This window comes from Silene latifolia, chromosome 1 (genome assembly GCF_048544455.1).
Source record: "Silene latifolia isolate original U9 population chromosome 1, ASM4854445v1, whole genome shotgun sequence".
Lineage (NCBI taxonomy): Eukaryota > Viridiplantae > Streptophyta > Magnoliopsida > Caryophyllales > Caryophyllaceae > Silene > Silene latifolia.
In genome coordinates this window covers 158,113,454-158,133,422 of record NC_133526.1, presented here as the reverse complement: position 1 = coordinate 158,133,422, position 19,969 = coordinate 158,113,454, and the positions used below count along the sequence as shown (strand labels likewise).

The window sequence follows — 19,969 nt, the reverse complement described above, 5'->3', positions numbered from 1 at the left end:
TTTGTAACCTAATTCATTTTAGACAAAATTTTAGGGTTTTGGAGATAATTTTTCTCTGAAACCTAGATCTCTCATCTAAGCAAAACTCACAAAATAATCCTCTCAATATTGTAAGGCAATTAGAGGATTCATTCTAGCACAAGGGCATTTCTCGGACGATCTTGGGTGCATCATTTAGGAGGAGATCTACTTTGATCTCTCATTGCCAATTTGCACTAGGACCGAAGGTTATTCCTTGATCTTTATCGTTTCATCATTGTTTTCGTTTATGATAATAATTTGCATATAAAATTTGCGTTATAATTCTATAATTAAAGGGTCTTAGACGGATATTACCCGACATTAAGTTCAATTCACATGTTATTGTTGGGATAAAAATTGCTGAAACATTACATTCTTGGCACGCAACTTCAGTTAATGGCATCCGTACTACTAAAGTTGAATACTGGAGGCAAGCTTTCTGAAGAAGAAGTGAAGATGATGGAGGATGTCATTAACAAAGGAGGTAATAAGGAACAACAGATTGGTCAAGAGGCCGCTACTACCTTGGCAATACATAAGAAGGAAGTATCGGTCAACGAGATTTAGAAAGATCAGGTACCTAATGCTTCTGAAGCTGTAACAACTAAAGCCGATCAGGTACCACCTAATACTTCCTTAATTTTCTTTTCTTTTTTTTTTTTTTGGGTAAGATCGGGGTGTGTTCCTGCCAGCTCTAATGCTATAACCCGACATCGTGCCATTGGTTAATTTTATTAGGTAAATAATGGGTCCGAAAAGGAGATGCAACTTGAGAAGACGATCTTTGGAAAACAAAGATACATCCCCTTCAAGTCGGTTCCTGTTTTGATAAGGTATGCATACATGAAGTGTTTAATTAGTTAAATTTATATGAATTCTATTAAATTTTGGGATATAATAATGTATGTGTATATTCTTCAGGCCGTAAACAAGAGGGTAGTAGTTATTCTTGCTGACCCTAAATTCGAAAATCCAAATGTGCGTGTTGGCCGGGGTCTCGTAGAAATGCAAACCAAATCGCAGTGTAATCGTAGTAGTTCATGGCGAAAAACTTTTGCCGAATCATAAAAAAGTAGAGATAACTACAGTCTTTCCAGGCCATGAAAACTTTCAATTTCTGTCCCGATTCGTGACGACATTACCATTCGGGAGATGCGGTTGGGAGTTTCATCCAATGGCTCGAAACTCACATCTACTTGGCTCGGTCGTTTTCGCCAAAGTGTCAAAGCGATTGGGGTTAGAAGAAATACCTTTATATATATGTTACATTTTTAATTGTTGAATGTTTTTATATGTTAAATTTATATGTTATTTTTTTTGTAGGGAACAAAAAAGCCGGCTTTGGCGGATAAGCCTAATGTCCGGGGACTTGATGAGGTATTTAATTAAGTTCTCCATTTAATTAACCTCCCTTTAATTTTTTTTGTTTCTTTATTTCTAAAAAGCATGGAAAATTTTTGTATGTAGGGAACAGAAAAGCCGGCTAAGGCGGATAAGCCTAAGTCCCCGGACATGCCAACTACCTCGTCCAGACAACAACTTGATGAGGTATTTAATTAACTTCTCCATTTTTTATGAAAACCTCCCTTTAATTTTTTTGTTTCTGTATTTCTAAAAAGCATAGAAATTTTTTGTATGTAGGGAACAGTAAAGCCGGCTAAGGCGGATAAGCCTAAGTCCCCGGACATGCCAACTACCTCGTCCAGACAACAACTTGATGAGGTATTTAATTAACTTCTCCATTTTTTTAAAAACCTCGCTCCCTTATATTTTGTCTGTATTTCTAAAAAGCATGCATGGTAATTTTGTGTAGGGGACAAAAAAGACTGATAAGCCTGCTACTACTACCTCATCATTGAAAGAGCAGGTTAACGAGGTATTTAGTTAAGTACGCTTTTATTTTTATTACTCTAACTAGGATATGTTACCTTTGGATTTTTTATTATTTTAATTACCTACATGTGTAGGCTGGTGGTAGTAGCACAAAATCAAAGAATCATTATTTCCCCGACCTGAAAGAAGTTAGGAGTTTAAACGACACACAATATAGTGGGAAGGATTACATGCAAAAAGTAAGAACGACAACGATGAGGAAACTGCATGAGGAGGCTGGCCGTCGCATAGAAACCGAGCAATTGATAATTATTCCGCTCCAGGAGGATATTCTAGGGGTTGAGCGCGAAGCACTTATGTCATGGGATATGCTAGCCATTTGGGCTGGCCTAGACCTGATTGATGTCCAACACGTATTTGTTTGGATGAAGTAAGTTTCTTAATAAATAATTTCATATTCTAATATTCTGACTACTAGATAGTGTTTTAATTAAATACCGGAATTAATACCGTAATAATGTAGGATATTGAAATTGAGAGTGATCCCCGAGAAGAATATTCCAGTTGATCAATACGGATTCCTGTGCCCCTATGTTTTATCTTTATTTATTCCGAATTCTCGTTCAAGATCGGGTAGATTATATTGCTCAAGAATTGGCGACACCCAAGAAGTGATTTTTGCCGCTTATAATGAAAAAGGGTAATAAACAAATTAATATTACGTTTCCCCCTACAATTGCATTTTCATAACTAATATATGTACTTGTTAATAATGATGATGTCTCTTGATGTAGGACTTATTGGGTGCTAGCAGCCATCATGCCGACAAAGAAGAAATTTTTTTGGTTGGACTCTATACATAATCCACCAAGCGAGACTTTTAAGCGCTTGATTAATAAGTAAGTTTATAATACTGATTTATTTATAATAACATTAAGTTTCAATTTTTATTTATAGCAAAAAGCTCATTTTTGCCCCTAAAAAAATGAGTGTACGCCTTTTTTTTAAAAAAAAAAAAAAAGGCCTTTGAGAAGAGAAGAGCTAACGAGCAGGATCAACCCACGAAAGATTCTGATGATGGCCCTGATTTTATTACGATAACAGGGGTACGTGCTCAAATACAATACATTAAGTGCAAAAATATGTGTTTAATACTAATACAGTACCTAAAGTTCAAGATTTTGATGTGAGCCTTCTCTCGTCTATTTGTTTTTATGTAATCATTGGCCCCTCGTCAGCCGGATAGCATACAATGTGGATACTACGTTTGTCGGTTCATGTTGGAGATTATTAGGCGAAGATATATCCTTATTCCAGAAAAGGTTAGTAATTTAATAATGTGTTTATTACTTTTTTTAAATTAGAGCTGATGTTGTCTTGCTTGCTGCTATACCATGATGTTGCTATGCAGTATTTGATGTTGTTACAATAATGACTTGTCTTTGTTTTTTCCCCAGTATGTAATCAACCCGTCACAAGAGATTCGGCAGTACTCAAGTGTAGATATAGACGAGGTAAGGGACATGTTGGGAAAATACGTCTTAGAAAATAGAAATGCATGATACTCGAGTTTAGATCACTTATTAGTAAAAATTTTGTTGAAGTTAGGGAATCTTTGATTAGTTCATGTAAATTTAACTCCTTGTAAGTATATATATATATATATATATATATATATATATATATATATATATATATATATATATATATATATATATAGTCTACTTCCATGGCTCGATAAATTTACCACGAAGTTTTTGATCAAAATCGCCAAATTGGTTAATCAAATGGTGGCAATTTTATGGACCTAATGAAAATATTCTGCCACAAATCTTTAAAGATCTTTATGACGAATGGAAGGAGTTACTTCCAAAACCGATCAGGATGATATTCCTGGCATTATTCAAATGAATTTCTTTATTGAATTTTCTATTCCCTGGATTTGGAAGTTTATCCCCAAAACAGGATATAATAATATCAAATTATTTTGTTTAAAAAGAGAATCATATTCTCGTTTTTGGGACGCCATGTTAAGACAAGATAAAGACACTAATGAGTTAAAGTGTATATACACAATCAATCTAATTCAGGACAAGATTGATAGTCTAATTATCTTCAATCCGAAGAAAGCGGAGAATTGGAAGAATTCCAACAATCAAGAATTATTTGATTAAAGATAAAGCGAAGATGAAATTCTTTGCCATTACAATAAATTGGCAGAAAGGGCTCTAGCTCAAAGAAGAATGAATGAGGATAATAAATCCCAGACAAGTGATGTATCAATGACAAAATCAACAGCATCCAATAGCAAGAATAAATTTGAACTTCTTCAAGATGCTCAAGAAATGGAAGAAGAAACAGAAGTCCAACTTTTAATAGAAGAAGAAATAATCAACAACAGGGCCAAAAATGCCAAATCAAAAGACAAAGGAAAAATAGTGGAATAAAAACCACCCAGGAGACACGCATGCAATGACGCATGATAAGCATGGACAATAATGGGCACTAATAACAGTTCCCGCACTAATTTTGCAATAGTTTTTTAACACTAATAAAGTGTTTTGTAATAGTTGTGAATAGCTTTTATATTTTGCCTATATAAACGGGCAAACGTTTTAGTTAGAGGCAGGCTTCTCCTACCCCTCTCTCTAGCTCTCTCTCTCTCTCTCTCTTGTAAATCTTCTTTCTTATTAATAAAATCTCGTCAACCGTTAGTCTTCTATACTGAGCACAATCTAAGTTTGTAAGTTTTCTTGTTTTTATTTTTCTTGTTTTAAATTTATTTTTATTTACTCTAAGGATGAGCCTAATAGGCTAAATCCTTTGTTGAATTATGACGATACTTGATTAAGTTATATATTAAACCATGGATGTGTTATTATTTTAAGATGGTTTTATTACCTATCAACATAAAATAAGAAGGTTTAGTGAGGGTACGCATATTGTTCAAACCGAATTGATAAGCTGCGGAAGGAGAGACACCGTTTTGCCGTTATGCCGTGGATAGGCGCTAGGCGTTTTTGTCATCTCCGTACGTTACGTTGATTAAACAATTTCGTGGTAATATCCCAATCACTTATAATGAGCACTTGGGTGTGCGTCCTCGTTCTTATACTATGTTGGTACCGTAAAAAGATCCGCTTAACTTGGTATATATATATATATATATATATATATATATATATATATATATATATATATATATATATATATATGATCTTGTTGTGGTTGAATTGAATCTATTGAGTTCGATGAACTCATTTGTGATTTATCTTTGGTCTTTGGTATATGGTGTCTTTCTTTGATATATGCGAGGTTTTGAATGGCATGAAACAAATTTAATTTTTAAAAACATTAGGAGTTCGTAATAAAAACGGTTACTAAAAAAGAACCGTTGTTAAGACCTTTAACAACGGTTACTAAAATAAAACTCGTTGTGAATACCTTTCACAAATAGCGCGCATAATATTCAACAATAAGTTTTAAACGAAGAACCGTTGTTAAAAACTTTCACAATTTTGGAGGGAAGGTTACAACAACGGGTTTTAAACTAAGAACCGTTGTTACTAAAAATTTCAACAACGGGTATGTAGCATATACCCGTTGTTACTACAAATTTCAATTTTGGAGGGAAAGTTACAACAACGGTTATACATATGACAACCGTTGTTATATTATTCGCACCAAATTTTTGAAACACTTTCCACAACGACTTACACGCAACAACAACGGCTTTTAACCGTGGTTAATACTTTCGACAACGGTTTAGGTAAATAACCTAACCGTTGTAAATACCTTTTACAACGGCCGCTTTAACAACGTCCGCTTTTTGTTTTTACAATGGTTTTTACCCGTTGTTATAGCCTGGATCTGTAGTAGTGAACCAAGACACGACTGCTCCTTGGTGGTTTCTAGAACCTTCTAGGAGCTTCTCATTCCAGCTCATGTATAGTTGTACAATTGACTTAGTAACTAATTTTGACTCATAATTTGTTAGAGCTGGTCAGGTATATAAGCAAACAAGTGTAACACATTTCGTTAAGTTTATACATATTCATATTCTATTTACTTCTTTTCTCTTACACATTATATTTCCTACTGTTTCTTCTTGCTTAAGCTTTATGTTCAATACAGTGAAAGAAATAAACAAGAAAGGGAGATAGTGGTTCAGCAGAGTTGGGGACAAGTGTTACTGTTGCTGGTCATAAGGACGAGAATAAAAGAAGATAAGATAGTTGATAGTATGGTAAAGTCGTCACACCCTTATCAAAAACAAATTTATAAAGCTCGATACCTAACTAGTAAAGTTTGGTAAGTCGAGGTCGATCACAAGGATGGTGGAGTTAGGCTACAAGTCTATTGTTTAGTTTTACTTTAGTTGGATGCAAAACATGTGAATGATTAATACGCTAACAAACTAGGCTAAAACAATAGGTAAACACACACACACACACACACAAAGACGGAAACAAGAGAGGAAAAAGCTAGGGTCTTCGGGTTTGTCTAGGTAGGGAGAGGAAGATGCAAAAGTCTACGAGAATTGGGTCACGGTTTCGGTCAAGGAATCGAAGCTAGTTTCCTAGTCACCTTAAGCTCACCATAAAACTTTCATATTATGTCAAACTCATCACATACATGCTATCAAACACTCTTATTCACTCTCATGTAAAGAAGTGTTAAGCAAATTCAAAGAAAGGTATGAACTTTCATTCACCCATTTCATCGAACACCTTCAATGTAAGTATGTAAAGACTCGATTTTTAACCCATATTCAAATGTAAACAACTCATTATCATCCCTCATGTTTACCCAAACTCCCCCTTTAACCCAGACTAATTCTACTCAAACATAGTTAACACAAGCAATACACATACACCAATACTAATCATGCCAAACATGGTTAGCAACAAGAGTAAACAAACAATATAAGATGAAATGAAAAACATGTAAACAATTGAAATAGAGTGAAATTAAGATAAGAAATATACCAACTTAAATTAAAGGGGCAAACTTGGATTGAAAAATGGAGGAGAAATGTCTTCTTGTCTTTTAAAATTACAACCCAAAACTAATTGTAAATTAATGAAAGGAGCTAAACTAAGAACAAAAGAAAGATTACAAATTTAATTAAAGAGAAATTGAAAGGAAAAATAAGAGAGAGTTTTTCTAGATATAAAAAACTACTCCTAAAGCTACTGTTTCTTTCTGCCCGTCGTCTAATTGAAAGAATAAGGTGAGAGCCGTGAAAAAGTTGCTGACCCCTTTGTTTTTATAATAGGTACAGTCAAATAAATGAAACGACTTGTCCGTCTAAACAAAACGCAGATAAATAAAGTCAGGGTCATAAGTGTCCTTTTCCCATCTTTTGTTTTCTTCAAACGCAACGCTTTAGTCGAAGCAATCAAACACAAACCACGACCCAACCATGGTGGCTCGTTGTTGATGGTCGTAAGCCGGCCACGGCGATGAAGATGCGCGGTGCTGATCTCGGCGGCTGCTGGTAGTTGCTGATGGATACAGGGGAATGAGAAGGTGGTGGTCTGGTGATTGGTCGAGTTTCGTTGCTCCGTCGGTGATTGAGTATGAAAGTGATGCGGGCTCAGGGCAAGGACCGCGGTGGCTCGATTGGTTGTCGGAGATTGCTGCTGAGATTGCGGGCGCGGGTTACGATTCCGAGTTCGAGCTGCTGCTGGCGGTTGGAGATGAAGGTCGAATGGAGATGGTGGTAGTCTGGTGATTGCACCTGGAGGTGCGAGATGGTTGTGCGAACTGAGATTTAAAGGAGCAGCTCGTGTCGGAGTCCGTTCCAACGCTACTGCTGCTGGTTATTGCTCGAGGTGGTGATGAATTGAGATGGATGACGGAGCTGATGGTTGAAGAAGGTATCGTGGTGGTTGTTAGATGTCGGTGGAGAATCAGGTAGTTCGAACTGGGAGCACGCGAATCCGGGGCTCAACAATGGTGAACTGGGTTCAGAGTTTGATGAAGGAGAGGTAAGGAATAGTGATGGTGCTCGAATGACGATGCAGCAGCAGGGGATTAGAACTGGAGATGGAGGAGTCTTCATTGATCTGATTCTTTTGACTTGGCTTTGATTTGTACTTGGCTACTTGAATTGTCTTGACCCGATTCACATGACTTCATTTTCTTTTATTGCGTCCCGACTTGACTTTGTTTTCCTACAAAATATAATATAACAAAACAAGTACCCATGCTCTAAATATGACAATTAGTATTATTTATTCTAATAAAACCAATTATTTCTAATTAAATACTAAAATGAGCTATTAGACAATTAAATCGCACAAAATCGAGTCAAATATCAGATATAAGCATGGGTAAAACGACACTAAATTACTACTCATCAATAATTTTAGAGAGTCAGATTTCGTTGGCATGCATGATACCATGTAAGAGATATGAAAAGATCGTAGTTGTATTATTGACAGATGAATCTATATAAAAATATAATACAGAAACCAGCAAACATCAGCTATTACACGTGTCAAGCCACTGTTCTTTCAATTCCCGCCTAAGTTCAGCGCTCTAAACCCTAAAATTTTCAACTCATTACTCATTCTTTAAGCCGTCATATTGAATTACTCCCTTTTAGTCTTCATCCTCTAATCGCAGTTGTTCACTCCTCCTGAACCCCTCCTTCACATCATCAATTAGCTAAGTTCTTAATGCATCCTTTATCATTTTCTATCAATTATCTTCTCAGAAATCATAATCATTACTTTTTCATATCAAAGAAGATGGATTATTTGAAGTCTATCAATTCTTGAAAGTTTTTTTTTTGTACAAGCGAATTCTTGAAAGGTAAAGTTGTTTTATTTTCGCTTGAATTCATCATTTACACTTCAAATTTGCCAACTTATGATCCTTCACAAAATTTAACATCTAAACATCTAATTTCCGGATGTAGGTTCGATAATTTAATATCCATCATCATAGCATAATTGAGGCGGCGATTGATTTGCCTGAGATTATACAAGGTTAGCCTTCGAATTTATCTCTCTTTTTTTTTGCGATAATTTATCTCATTTTTTGTTACTCCTTATTTTATTGCAAACTCAAGAATTGAGTTTGAATATAATATCTCCAAAATTTACGATTTTATGATTTTTTCTTTGTTTTTAGAAAATTAATTTAGAGTGTTGAGAATTTAGGACATGATTCTAAAATTTATGCCATAAGATATATTAGAACTGTCTATGATGTATTGATTCTGAATTCCAACTTTCATCAGGTTATTCATTTAATTTTAGTGACACAAAGACCTCTAGGTTTTATTAAGCAAAATGAGTTGGATTATACACGCGGAAATAATCTTGATCATAATTTACAGGGTAATTTGATAACTTATACCTTGAATAACTCACTTTTTCAAATCTTATATCTAAGATAATTTTCTTTAAAATTTTATACCTAAAATAACATTTTCTTACAAACTTGATACCAAATCTTATAAAAATCCCTAAATTAACGATTTTGCCCTTACTAATTTGATGGTTTTTAATGGTGGTAATCATAGATATGTGTGTTAATGGGTGAGGCAAATGATGACAGTGTTTAATTAGTAAGGGTAAAATTGTCAATTCAAGCCTTTTTTTTTTTCAGATTTGGTATCAAGTTTGGAAGAAAATGTTATTTTAGGTATAAGATTTGAAAAAGTGAGTTATTCAAGGTATAAGTTATCAAATTACCCTAATTTATATTGGTGTCCATTCTAATTTTTATCAAGCTAGCAATGGAAAACCTTTATTGGTAATAAGTAATACACAACCCTCTGTACTACACATCTACTATGGTGGTTAACTCATTTTTCAGCTATTATATGTATAATCCAACTCATTTTGCTTTTGTCTCTGTTTGTTCTCTTTTGTCACTTTGGAAATGCATGTATTCTTCTCTAATTAACTATGAGTTCCGTCTATTGTCATAAGCGTTTCACGTTTAATATTTCTTCCGAGTCGTTATTTGTACTTCTACTTCTTATCGTTTCTCAAATGCTTTATTAGCCTGTTTATTTATATCCATGACTCCATGAGCTTTCTCCATCCTGTTTTCATGGCAAATTGAAACTTCTATTATCTAATTCGATGTTCATCTCTTTATACTATTGCTAGCCATTAACGATTGACATAAAATCTATCAATCCATTATGTAGTTTTATTCCATCTTTACCCACATTTTTAAGACATTGGACTGATGACTCACTAGTAAAAACATTTTAATCTCAGAACTAACTGTCCACTGAGTTCATGTTATATGAGAAGAAGACTGTTCAGCATGTTATACTTTTCTTAATATTTAACTGTAAGTCGCTCTCTCTATTTTATGTTTTTTTTTGCGTCTGAAGATAATGAAGGTTATTTGTTATCTGTGTTCAACTATTCATCTGATAGGTATTGATTTCATATTGTATTTAGATAGTGGTGATGTTTGTTTTATATTTCTATGCTTTCATAGTTTATGAGTTTGATTAGTCAATTTTCATCACCCCGTATGTGATGTTCACAGGTCATTAAAGTGGAACAATATGGCTTCAAGTGCCTTGCTATAGAAAAACCACCTCAGTAGGCATAAATAGCCAAAGATTCTGTCATACTCCCTCTTTTCAAATGAATTCCATACGTTTGATTAAATTATACCTCACATATAAATATAGATTTTAAACTTCTAATAATAAGTTGGTTCTTCCCCTCGGTTAAACATTGAAAAATTTATTTCGTTTGACTCTTCATCAACTATTAGAGTCATATCATCTATTATTGGGGAGTTTGGTGAGGGACTACGAGACTGGGTGGGGCTAACACATTAGCAATGGCATAATCATCTACGACTGGAAGTGCTAAGACATTATTACTTGCTCTTCAAGTCTTAAGTCAATAATTTAAAGATTAGTTGATGACTGGGCAAATTACATGTTTTAGAAGCCTTTAGTTTAATATAGCACTATTGTCGAAAATTTGAATAGCTACATCATATGATTATACACCTATGATTTATATGTAATGTCTCTTTGAGGCTGCAATTTCATCTTGAATAACTATTATGCAGTTGCTTTGTACTGTTTGAAGATGAATTTGATTAAGTGGACTGTTTACTTAAGTATTATCAAGATGAAAGGCATTCATCACGGCGGTAGCGGATATTAGAAAAGCAAGACACAACAAAAGGGTGTGAAACGGAAATGGATTACAAGAATTGGGTTTAGTTTTCAATTAATAGAATTCTCTTAAATGTAACGTGATACGACTATGGACACACATACGTAAGCATGTCTTCTCTGTTAAAGGTGATGTATATTTACTCAGTTTTAGTGTGATTCTTCTATCTGAGGGATTAGTATACTTTGTTCTATTGAATGTTCAAGTAACATCATGTTTTTTTTTTTTTTTTGTTATTTGAGATTAGGGCTGAGAATCGGTCCAAGACCGGACCGAACCAGACCAAACCGGACCGGACCGAAGACCGAAAATAAAAATTTAGTGGACCGAAGACCGGACCTAAAACTTTCGGTCTTGGACCGGACCAAACCCGAAATATTTGGTCCGGTCCGGTCTTGGACCGAAATGGACCTAAAATTAATTTTTTCACTATTTTGTATACGATAATTACATTTTAATTCCACTAAATAAAATGCATTTAAATAATTAATCGACTCTTTCTATGAAAATCATTGACAATACTAATTTATAACGTCTTTTGAAGATAAAATATTAATTTTATTCATAATATTTTAATGTTGCGTCATTAAAAACATGAAATTTGGTTCATTCGGTCCGGACCTAAATTAACCGGTCTTGGACCGGACCGGACCGAAGACCAAACCTTGAAAAAATGAGGACCGAGGACCGGACCAAAATAATTCGGTCCGGGTTTGGTCCAGACCAAATGGTCCGGTCCAGTCCATTTTTCCGGTCCGGACCTAAATTTGCTCACCCCTATTTGAGATTGATTTTTGAATGTATATTTTTCTCAATAATGTAAATCATTATGTAAAATGTACATGATTTGCTTTGATTTTGGAGTACATGGATTCTGTATCATCTACCATATAAAATGTATAGTCAAATGATACAATGTATTTTTGTATATTTTTTATATATATTATCTATATATGTCCGTGCAACTTTGCACGGGTTCTAACTAAACAAGTGTATTTATACAAACAGTTAGAGAGATCTAACTAAACTATTATATGGAAATACAATCCTAATGATACACAATAAAACAAGACGGAATTAGGAAAGCCGTCGCAGTTAGAACACCAGTAGCAAGACAAGCTAAGATTAAGAAACCATAGATTCCTTAATACCCTCTGGCTTAACAAACTCTGAGCTGCATTTTAGCTGACATGACAGGTTTTGTTACAAAATATTGCTTGAAAAATCCATTTAACATGATTTAAGTGCAAGTAGAGTTGTAGAGATGACAACTGTGATAAAATTATACGATTAAACAATTTGTTATCAAGACATAAGTCACCAATAGCAGAAATATACTACACTAAAATGAATCCAAATGTTACAATAGTATCAGTGTCTATACATTTAAATTGTAGACTTTTTACAAACTCATAGCATCACTATCTCTAATACAACGTTTTTCATTTCTGCGGTGCTTCATTCAAAAAAAAAAAATTATAAAAGTACCTCAAAAACCATTGTCGTCTCTTCAAGATTATTAATCTGGAGAATTTCTGAAAAAGCCACCATCATTTCGAGGCTCACTTCTGCTTCTAACTTGCTGTCTTCTTCGACGTGCTGTGGTGACGGTTTCCCTGTCATATTCATTCTTGGCTGAGGTTGTTGGAGCATCATCATTTAGTGTTACTGCTCGGCCATTTTGGGCTAATATACCCATTTCGCGGGTTCCTTCCTGCTCGTAAACAGCTCGAAGAATCTCAACGACTTGACTCATCAAGGGACGTCCTTTAGGGTTTTGGCTTAAGCATTGGTAGCCCAGATTGGCCATTCTCATCATTGCCTTTGTTGAATACTGGCCATCAATTCGGGAGTCTAAAATTCTTGTTAGTTTCTTGTTATTGTTCAATAGTGGGCGGCACCATTCAACTAGGTTATGTTGCCGGCTAGGTCTAGCCTGATCTAATGCTCTTCTTCCTATAAGCATCTCGAGTAACACGACTCCGAATCCATATACATCACTTCTGGCAGTTAAATGCCCTGATAAGAAAATCAATGGTCAAAGTAGATGAGTACCGGTCCAAATTGCAAAATAAGCAGCTTGGCGGCCCATTCTATCAAACTTTCATCCTGGGCAAAACAAAATACAGTCATTGCACAGGGTTAAAGGTATGTTCTGCCTAAACTCTATCCAATGCGTTTAATAAGTATTCGTAAAAGTTCAAGGCATGTCTCAATGGGCCTCCGAAGGTTAAATACAGGTTCTGCTTAATCTCTACCAGGTGCGTGACATATTGTCATCATCAAGACAGTTATGAGACTGTCATATACGGAGTAACATTTATTGAAGTCTTACCAGTCATTACATATTCGGGAGCTGCATACCCATATGTGCCCATAACACGGGTAGACACATGGGTTTGATCACCCATAGGCCCTTCCTTTGCAAGTCCAAAGTCAGAAAGTTTTGCATTGAAATTCTGCACAATGTAAAAGGCTCTACATAAAAGTTAGGACTTATTAAGAAATGCATACTAGAAACATTCTACTTGAATTGAAGATAGGCGTTACGTACTGGAGATAAAGGGTTTGGAGTCATGACACAATAATCTTTACAACTTGAAAGAACTATAATACCCCCCTTGCACCATTTACTTGTTGTGTTTGCTTTCATAACGATTTTTTGTGCAAGCACATTCAAGTGGGAGAGGTACAGTTACGATTGGTAGGTTAGAGTTTCACATTAGTGCAGACCACCAATCGCATATGTACAAGCATATAGCTGGAAAGGAAAACTAATGAGGGGAAGACCGTCTTTTTAGCAAAAAATTATGGGTAAATAGGAAATTCAAAACAATGGTTGTGTCCGACCAAATAAACAAATGGGCAAGACAGGAGGATGATCATACTGTTAACAAACAAAGTAAACCAAACTATGGTGTTATCATAACAAAACTTGTATGAAAAATTTGTAACCTACGTTTATCTAGGGGGTTATTGGAAAGTAATAGGGTAAGCTCAGAAATAAGTGTATAATAAATAAACTAACCGAATCAAGCAAGATATTTGACGTCTTGAAGTCACGATATATTACTTGCCGCTCCAGACCATGAAGAAAAGCAAGCCCCTTTGCGGCATCAAGGGAAATCTTTATTCTCCTCAACCAAGTAAGAGTACAAGAAATTCCTGGTGATCAAAAAATCTAAGTGAATACTTCGATAGTGATTACATTTCAGAAGAGTAAAAAATCACAATTTAGCAAATCAATGTGTGTATTAATATGTTGTTGTCAATAAAGGCAACAAATACAACATCAAAGTTATCATTACCGCTCAAGATTATGAACTGTTGTGATTTCTGAACAACATAGTTCATCTTTCTTAGGCAACTACATGATGAATTGAGCTATAATTACTTCAAGTTGTATGCTTGTAAAGTTCAATAACACACAGATTTTAACACAAGTATATTGTAAAAAACATGATAAAAATGTACTTGAAAGAGCTAATTAACAGATTATATCAAGACAAATAAACTAGAAGGAAAAAGTTAATCGAGGAGTCGAGGACTGTATCTGTGTGGTATTAAATAAAGGTCGTGACATCAAACTGCGACGGATTAAAGGTTTTGAAAATTACCATGACAACCTTTTACCACATTTTGAGGCGATATTAGTAGTGTTTACTCGTTTAGCAAGATTATACTGTGAACATGACCGAAACCTAGATTTGATATTACAGCTGGCAAATAATTTTCACAAAAGCATCCACATGATTCCAGATAGGACTAATAAAAACTATGAAGTATAAAATACAACAGTATACTAGGTTTGTTCATTAGAATATGTTAGCCAGCCAGTCAGTGAATGATTACTTACTGCGGAAAAGATGTTTTTCAAGGCACCCAGATGACATATATTCATAAACCAACAGCCTGTGTTCATCTTCACAGCAGTATCCAACCAGCCTTACAAGGTTGGGATGGCTAAGTTGCCCCAAGTACCTAACTTCTGCCTGCAATAGTCGACCTATTCTCAATTATAAGGAAGCCGCATTTAAGAACTGCATATGTAATCAATAAAACAGCCCACGAATCAATGCACATCAAGTAACACAATAAACTCGACAAAGATGAATACCCAATTTTTAATGTTGTAGCAGTGAAAAAACTTGGCAAAAACGAGAAATCCTGCACAGGCATTGATGTGCAAATTACACCCAATTTAAATTGCAAAGGATAAGAGAACCTAATGCAGAAGATACTCTAGCGTGTGAGTTCGAGTACTTGTCTGAAACTAGTAGCATACATTCAAGAGATCCCAAAAGTTTCAGATTATCAAAAGCTCAACATGTGAAAGCTTTGAAGCCGAAAATGAGAAAAAGGAAACAAAAAATAACATAATTATTTTTTCTAGGGGCTTCGTACAAATTGAAAACCTATCACTTACCACGAATGTATGAGAAATACAAGAATAAATTTCTTATCCTTCCTACATTTAAATTCAGATCCTGTATGATTCAAGTCGCTTGACCAAATTTTATTTAAACAATGCTTTATTATTCAGGTCGGACATAACAGAAAAACGAGAACTTCAGTTGCATTTTTCATATAAACTAAACCTAGTGAACTCCTTGCTTAAAAGTAATTGGAAGGTTAGCATCAAAACATGTACAACTGCTTGCAGTATAGTAACTACTGGACGTTTTTTGAACTAAATGAATATAAGTACAGGAGACAAGACATGTATGAAAAATTACCAGCCATTCTCTATCCCCCTGAAAACCATTGGGATTAAGCTGCTTGATAGCTACTTCTACGAATTTGTATCCTGGCCTCACTGAATCATCTATTATTCCTCTGTAAACAACCCCAAAGCCACCTTCCCCAAGAATAAGATCTGGACGGAAGTGCTTCGTAGCTAATTTCAGTTCCTCAAAAGTAAAAATGTCAACATTACTATATCCAGGATTTTGACGCAGTTCTTTCACATCTTTGGGAGTATACAAAACACTCGGGCTCCTACTACGCTGTGTCTCCGGCTTACTTGTTGATGTCCTAGATGAATTTAACACATGAGGCATTCGACCACCTCCATCTGTTTAACCAACACCAAAAACGAGGTAATTACAAAACTTGTGAAATATGATATCCTTATATTTTTGGAACTAAGTAAACTACTAAACTAATGATAACCCTCAATTTGGACTAGTCTAGCACAATACAACAAATCTTATGAAACGCAACGTTCCAAATTCAAATCAGCTCAAATGCATCAATTGTAGTCGGGCAAACAAATCAAAAGTGTCATACGAACAACCCATCAATTTCTTTCAGTCATAACCGAAACGTTTCAAGGAGAGGAAGCAGGTACATTTCGCTTGCAACAATGAGATAGCGTCCAGTTGACCCTTTACCGAAAAAGGGACAACCGTCTAGTACATCAAAAGAAGTGCATGAAAGTTTGATTTGTTTCATAATATCCTCAAGCGAAAAAGAAGAATTATTCTTGGAACAATTCAGACAAAGACCAGGCTATGAGTTACTCCATTCACTAAAACCTTGTTGATACATCACATACATCAACAAAACAATACAATTCCGCCACAAAACTCGAGTCCTTGCCCGCAATAATAAAAAGATGATAACAATATGAGTATCAAACAATTACATAGAGAAAGTATATGATAAATTTGATAAATTACATAATTACGTGCGAAACCCGACATCCATCACTTATTCTATTAACATAACAAACACTTTTTTATTTCATCATGATATCATACAATTATCATCTAAATGTAAAGGGAAAAGGTGCAACCTTTGGCATGATGTTGTTGAGGCGGGCGTCGAAAATGGGAATTGGGAGGAAATTGGCGATCTAAATTATTTAGAAACTGGTAATGTAAATGAGATTGCTTTTCTTCATTTTGGGGTTCATTTGGAGAACTACAACACATCCCCATTAATTTCAATCCAACATTACTCTTTTTCTTTTGTTCTTCTACTTCTTCTTTCATTTTCCCATCAAAACTAGACATCTATACAAACAAAGCCTATCTAGAGCACCTGCGGTGAAGGGATTAATCACATTTAGAGGGGGATATAGAGAGGAATGCAAAATCATATACAAATGTGATAAAACTAGATGATTCAGGAAATAAACCCTAAAATTTCAAACTTTATTCACCCAATTGTTATGATAAACAATCCAATACAAAAGGGTAGAAAATAGACATTATCAAGGTACATTTACGGGTTTTGATAATTGATTTCTAGGAGTATTTTTCAACAACCCAGAAAAATAAAATAGAAATAATTAAAAGAGAAGGAAAAATAAGGCAATAAATTTTAGCAAATACAGGAAGAAGAAATGAGAGGGGGTAAAGGGTGAGTTAGTTAATGGTAGAAAAACCGTTGAAAACGGGATACCATGAGAGGGAAGAGTTTAAACCTCTTTTTCTTCTTATTTTAGTTTGTGATTTACCAATGTTGGTTGGTCCAACATTTGAATAATCCATTTATTTATCAAATGAATAGGCGAACTCTATCATTTTTCCCGCCAAAAAGCATATTCTTAAAAAAAGGAAATTAATGATATAATTATATTCATTCGAAACTAACAATGACAATTTAGTTAATCTATTATATTTTCATTAAAATTAATCTTTTCATCAAATTATATTATTTTCATTAAACTCTAAACTATATTATTTTAAGGAAAAATTACAACTTACTACCTCTTATTTTCCGTATTTTACAATTTACCACCGCGTATTTTGTTTATTACAACTAACCACCTAAATTTTAGTGTATACATCCCATCTCCCACCGTATTTCATTCCCGATCATTGTTTTACTTATTCCCGACTCACTGAGTAAGTAAACTATCATATGACCAAAGTACCCTTCGTATACACTCCTAACGACCCAACCCCACGAAATAAGTAAACCATAAACACCTCACCAGTCACCACATCTCCAACCACCAATCATCAGCCATCACATATTTCCTCCCATCCCTTAAACCACCTCGACAGCTCGACCACCCTAACACAGCCGATCACCCACAAGCACCGTACACACCCGTCACGAATCACCCCGCCCTGACCAATAAATCTGGCCATTGGAAATCACCCTTACCCCGCCACCACCACCCACCACCTCATACTTCACTACTAAATACTAATCACACAATGACAAAGGAAATCAGGCCGCCACTACCAAAACTGCCGGAAATAACCACCTCATCAAGAAAACCCTAAATATGTAAAACTTATGAATTAAAATTGGTGGGATCCATTCCCAATAAGAAGCAATACTCTTACGCACTCAAAATAATATACCAATCCCACCCCAAAAACAATTTTCAACGATACCGCCACGAAGATTGGGGCCCACGTTTGGGTGACATAGTGCCGGAGGTGATGACGCGATTAACCTGTAGATTATTAAGAGGAATAAGAGGATTGAGATGGGAAACTTGGTGAATAATGCAATTAAGTAACATTTGTTTTCTCTCTGATGCCTCATGGTGCTGATTTTGTACTGTTAAGTTGCAATCGATCATGTTGTATGTTCATTTGATGGAAATTTGGGATTTAGGGTTTGTGATTTAGGGATGTGATGTTTGATTTGGGAGTGAATTTGCCAAGGGGATTTTTTTTTTTTTGTTTCTCAGGTAGTATATGGGGTTTTGACAGTTGCAATCTTGGTTGATATGTTGCTTTAGGTGGTGGTCAACGGTGTTGGGAGGGAGGGTAGTGGTTGTTTATTGGTTGAGATGAAGTTGAGGTGGTTGTTGCTTTGTAAGCTTGGAGTGTAAGGGAGGTTATGAGGACATAACAAGGGCCTTATGGTCATTTCATTGTTTATTCACTTAACGAGTCGGGAATTAAGTAAAACTATTATCGGGATTGAAATACGGTGGGAGATCGGATATATACAAGGGAATGTAGGTGGTTAGTTGTAATAAACAAAATACGTGGTGGAACATTGTAAATTAGTGAGAATACTAGGTGGTAAATTGTAATTTTCACTTATTTTAATTAAAATAAAAAAATTTGATATAAAAGTATAAATTGCTAAATCTTTTATTATTCCTGTTATTAGATGATGAGTTGACTCATATTATGTATAAAACGATCGTTGTTATTACTTTCGTGATAAAGAAAATTGAAAACAAAATATAAATTAAAGCTCATTAGTTTTATGCTATAAAAATATTTTTATTAGAATATATTTTAACTCATGACTCAATTTTCTTAACTAATTTTCAGTTCTAACTTTTATTTGTCTGAGCGAAATATAATGATGACAAATATAAACAATTATAAGGTATCAATATTATATAAAGAATTTTATAAAAATATTAAAACTTTAAATACCGTGCATATAATGCACGGGGTGTAAACTAGTTATAATTATTTTTATAAATGGAACAACTGAACAACTATAGAGGCCCGGGGTGGAGTCTATTAGTTAAAACTTAGGTGGAATTTCTAGGAGACCCAGGTTCAAGCCTCCCCAAGAACAAAATCTTGTGGAACATTCTTGGCCTGAGTCCATGCTTAATAGACTTCGAGTCTGTCATGTTAGGGTAACTTACCTGGTATACGTGGTTTGCAGCCTATTACGTACACCTGAGGGTTTACCCAGTGCGCACCGAAGGTAACAGCTGCGGGTTCCCTAGTCACAAAAAAAATAAGAACAATTATACAGCTTTAGAGTTGGGGTTACGGGTCGGTTTAAGTGTCGGGTCAGGTATCTGCATATATTAAATGTATGGGAATATCGATTCGGTTGTAATTATTGTGATCTCGTATCACCGTTTTATAATTTAATAGATTTATTTTTATTTTAATTACAAATGTATAATAGGAAATTATGTAATTCAATTTTATAACTTATTTATTCCGGAGTACCTTGAAGACGGTGCCACTCGAGAAGGCGATCCATCAAAG

At 34.9% G+C, this 19,969-nt stretch overlaps 1 protein-coding gene and 1 long non-coding RNA gene across 3 annotated transcripts; one reads left to right on the top strand and one right to left on the bottom strand.

The window, feature by feature from the left end:
- The first annotated feature begins 8,780 nt into the window (after nucleotides 1–8,780).
- On the top strand, nucleotides 8,781–11,256 carry LOC141610929 (uncharacterized). The gene is made up of 2 exons (XR_012528443.1): nucleotides 8,781–8,852; nucleotides 10,921–11,256. It is a non-coding gene; the product is annotated as an uncharacterized LOC141610929 (long non-coding RNA).
- A 1,098-nt stretch (nucleotides 11,257–12,354) lies between these two features.
- On the bottom strand, nucleotides 12,355–17,496 carry LOC141610915 (putative serine/threonine-protein kinase PBL17). 2 transcript variants are annotated; one of them, XM_074429233.1, is made up of 7 exons: nucleotides 17,439–17,496; nucleotides 16,828–17,075; nucleotides 15,767–16,104; nucleotides 14,887–15,022; nucleotides 14,059–14,195; nucleotides 13,366–13,489; nucleotides 12,355–13,049 (listed from the first exon to the last, which is right to left on the bottom strand). In XM_074429233.1, the coding sequence occupies exons 2-7, from the start codon at nucleotides 17,045–17,047 to the stop codon at nucleotides 12,550–12,552; spliced, it is 1,455 nt and encodes a 484-aa protein (XP_074285334.1). In that variant the 5' UTR covers nucleotides 17,048–17,075; nucleotides 17,439–17,496; the 3' UTR covers nucleotides 12,355–12,549. The 2 variants fall into 2 exon arrangements, with proteins under 2 accessions (XP_074285334.1, XP_074285328.1); XM_074429227.1 differs by lacking the exon at nucleotides 17,439–17,496 and having other exon boundaries at nucleotides 16,828–17,428.
- Between the last annotated feature and the right edge of the window lie 2,473 nt (nucleotides 17,497–19,969).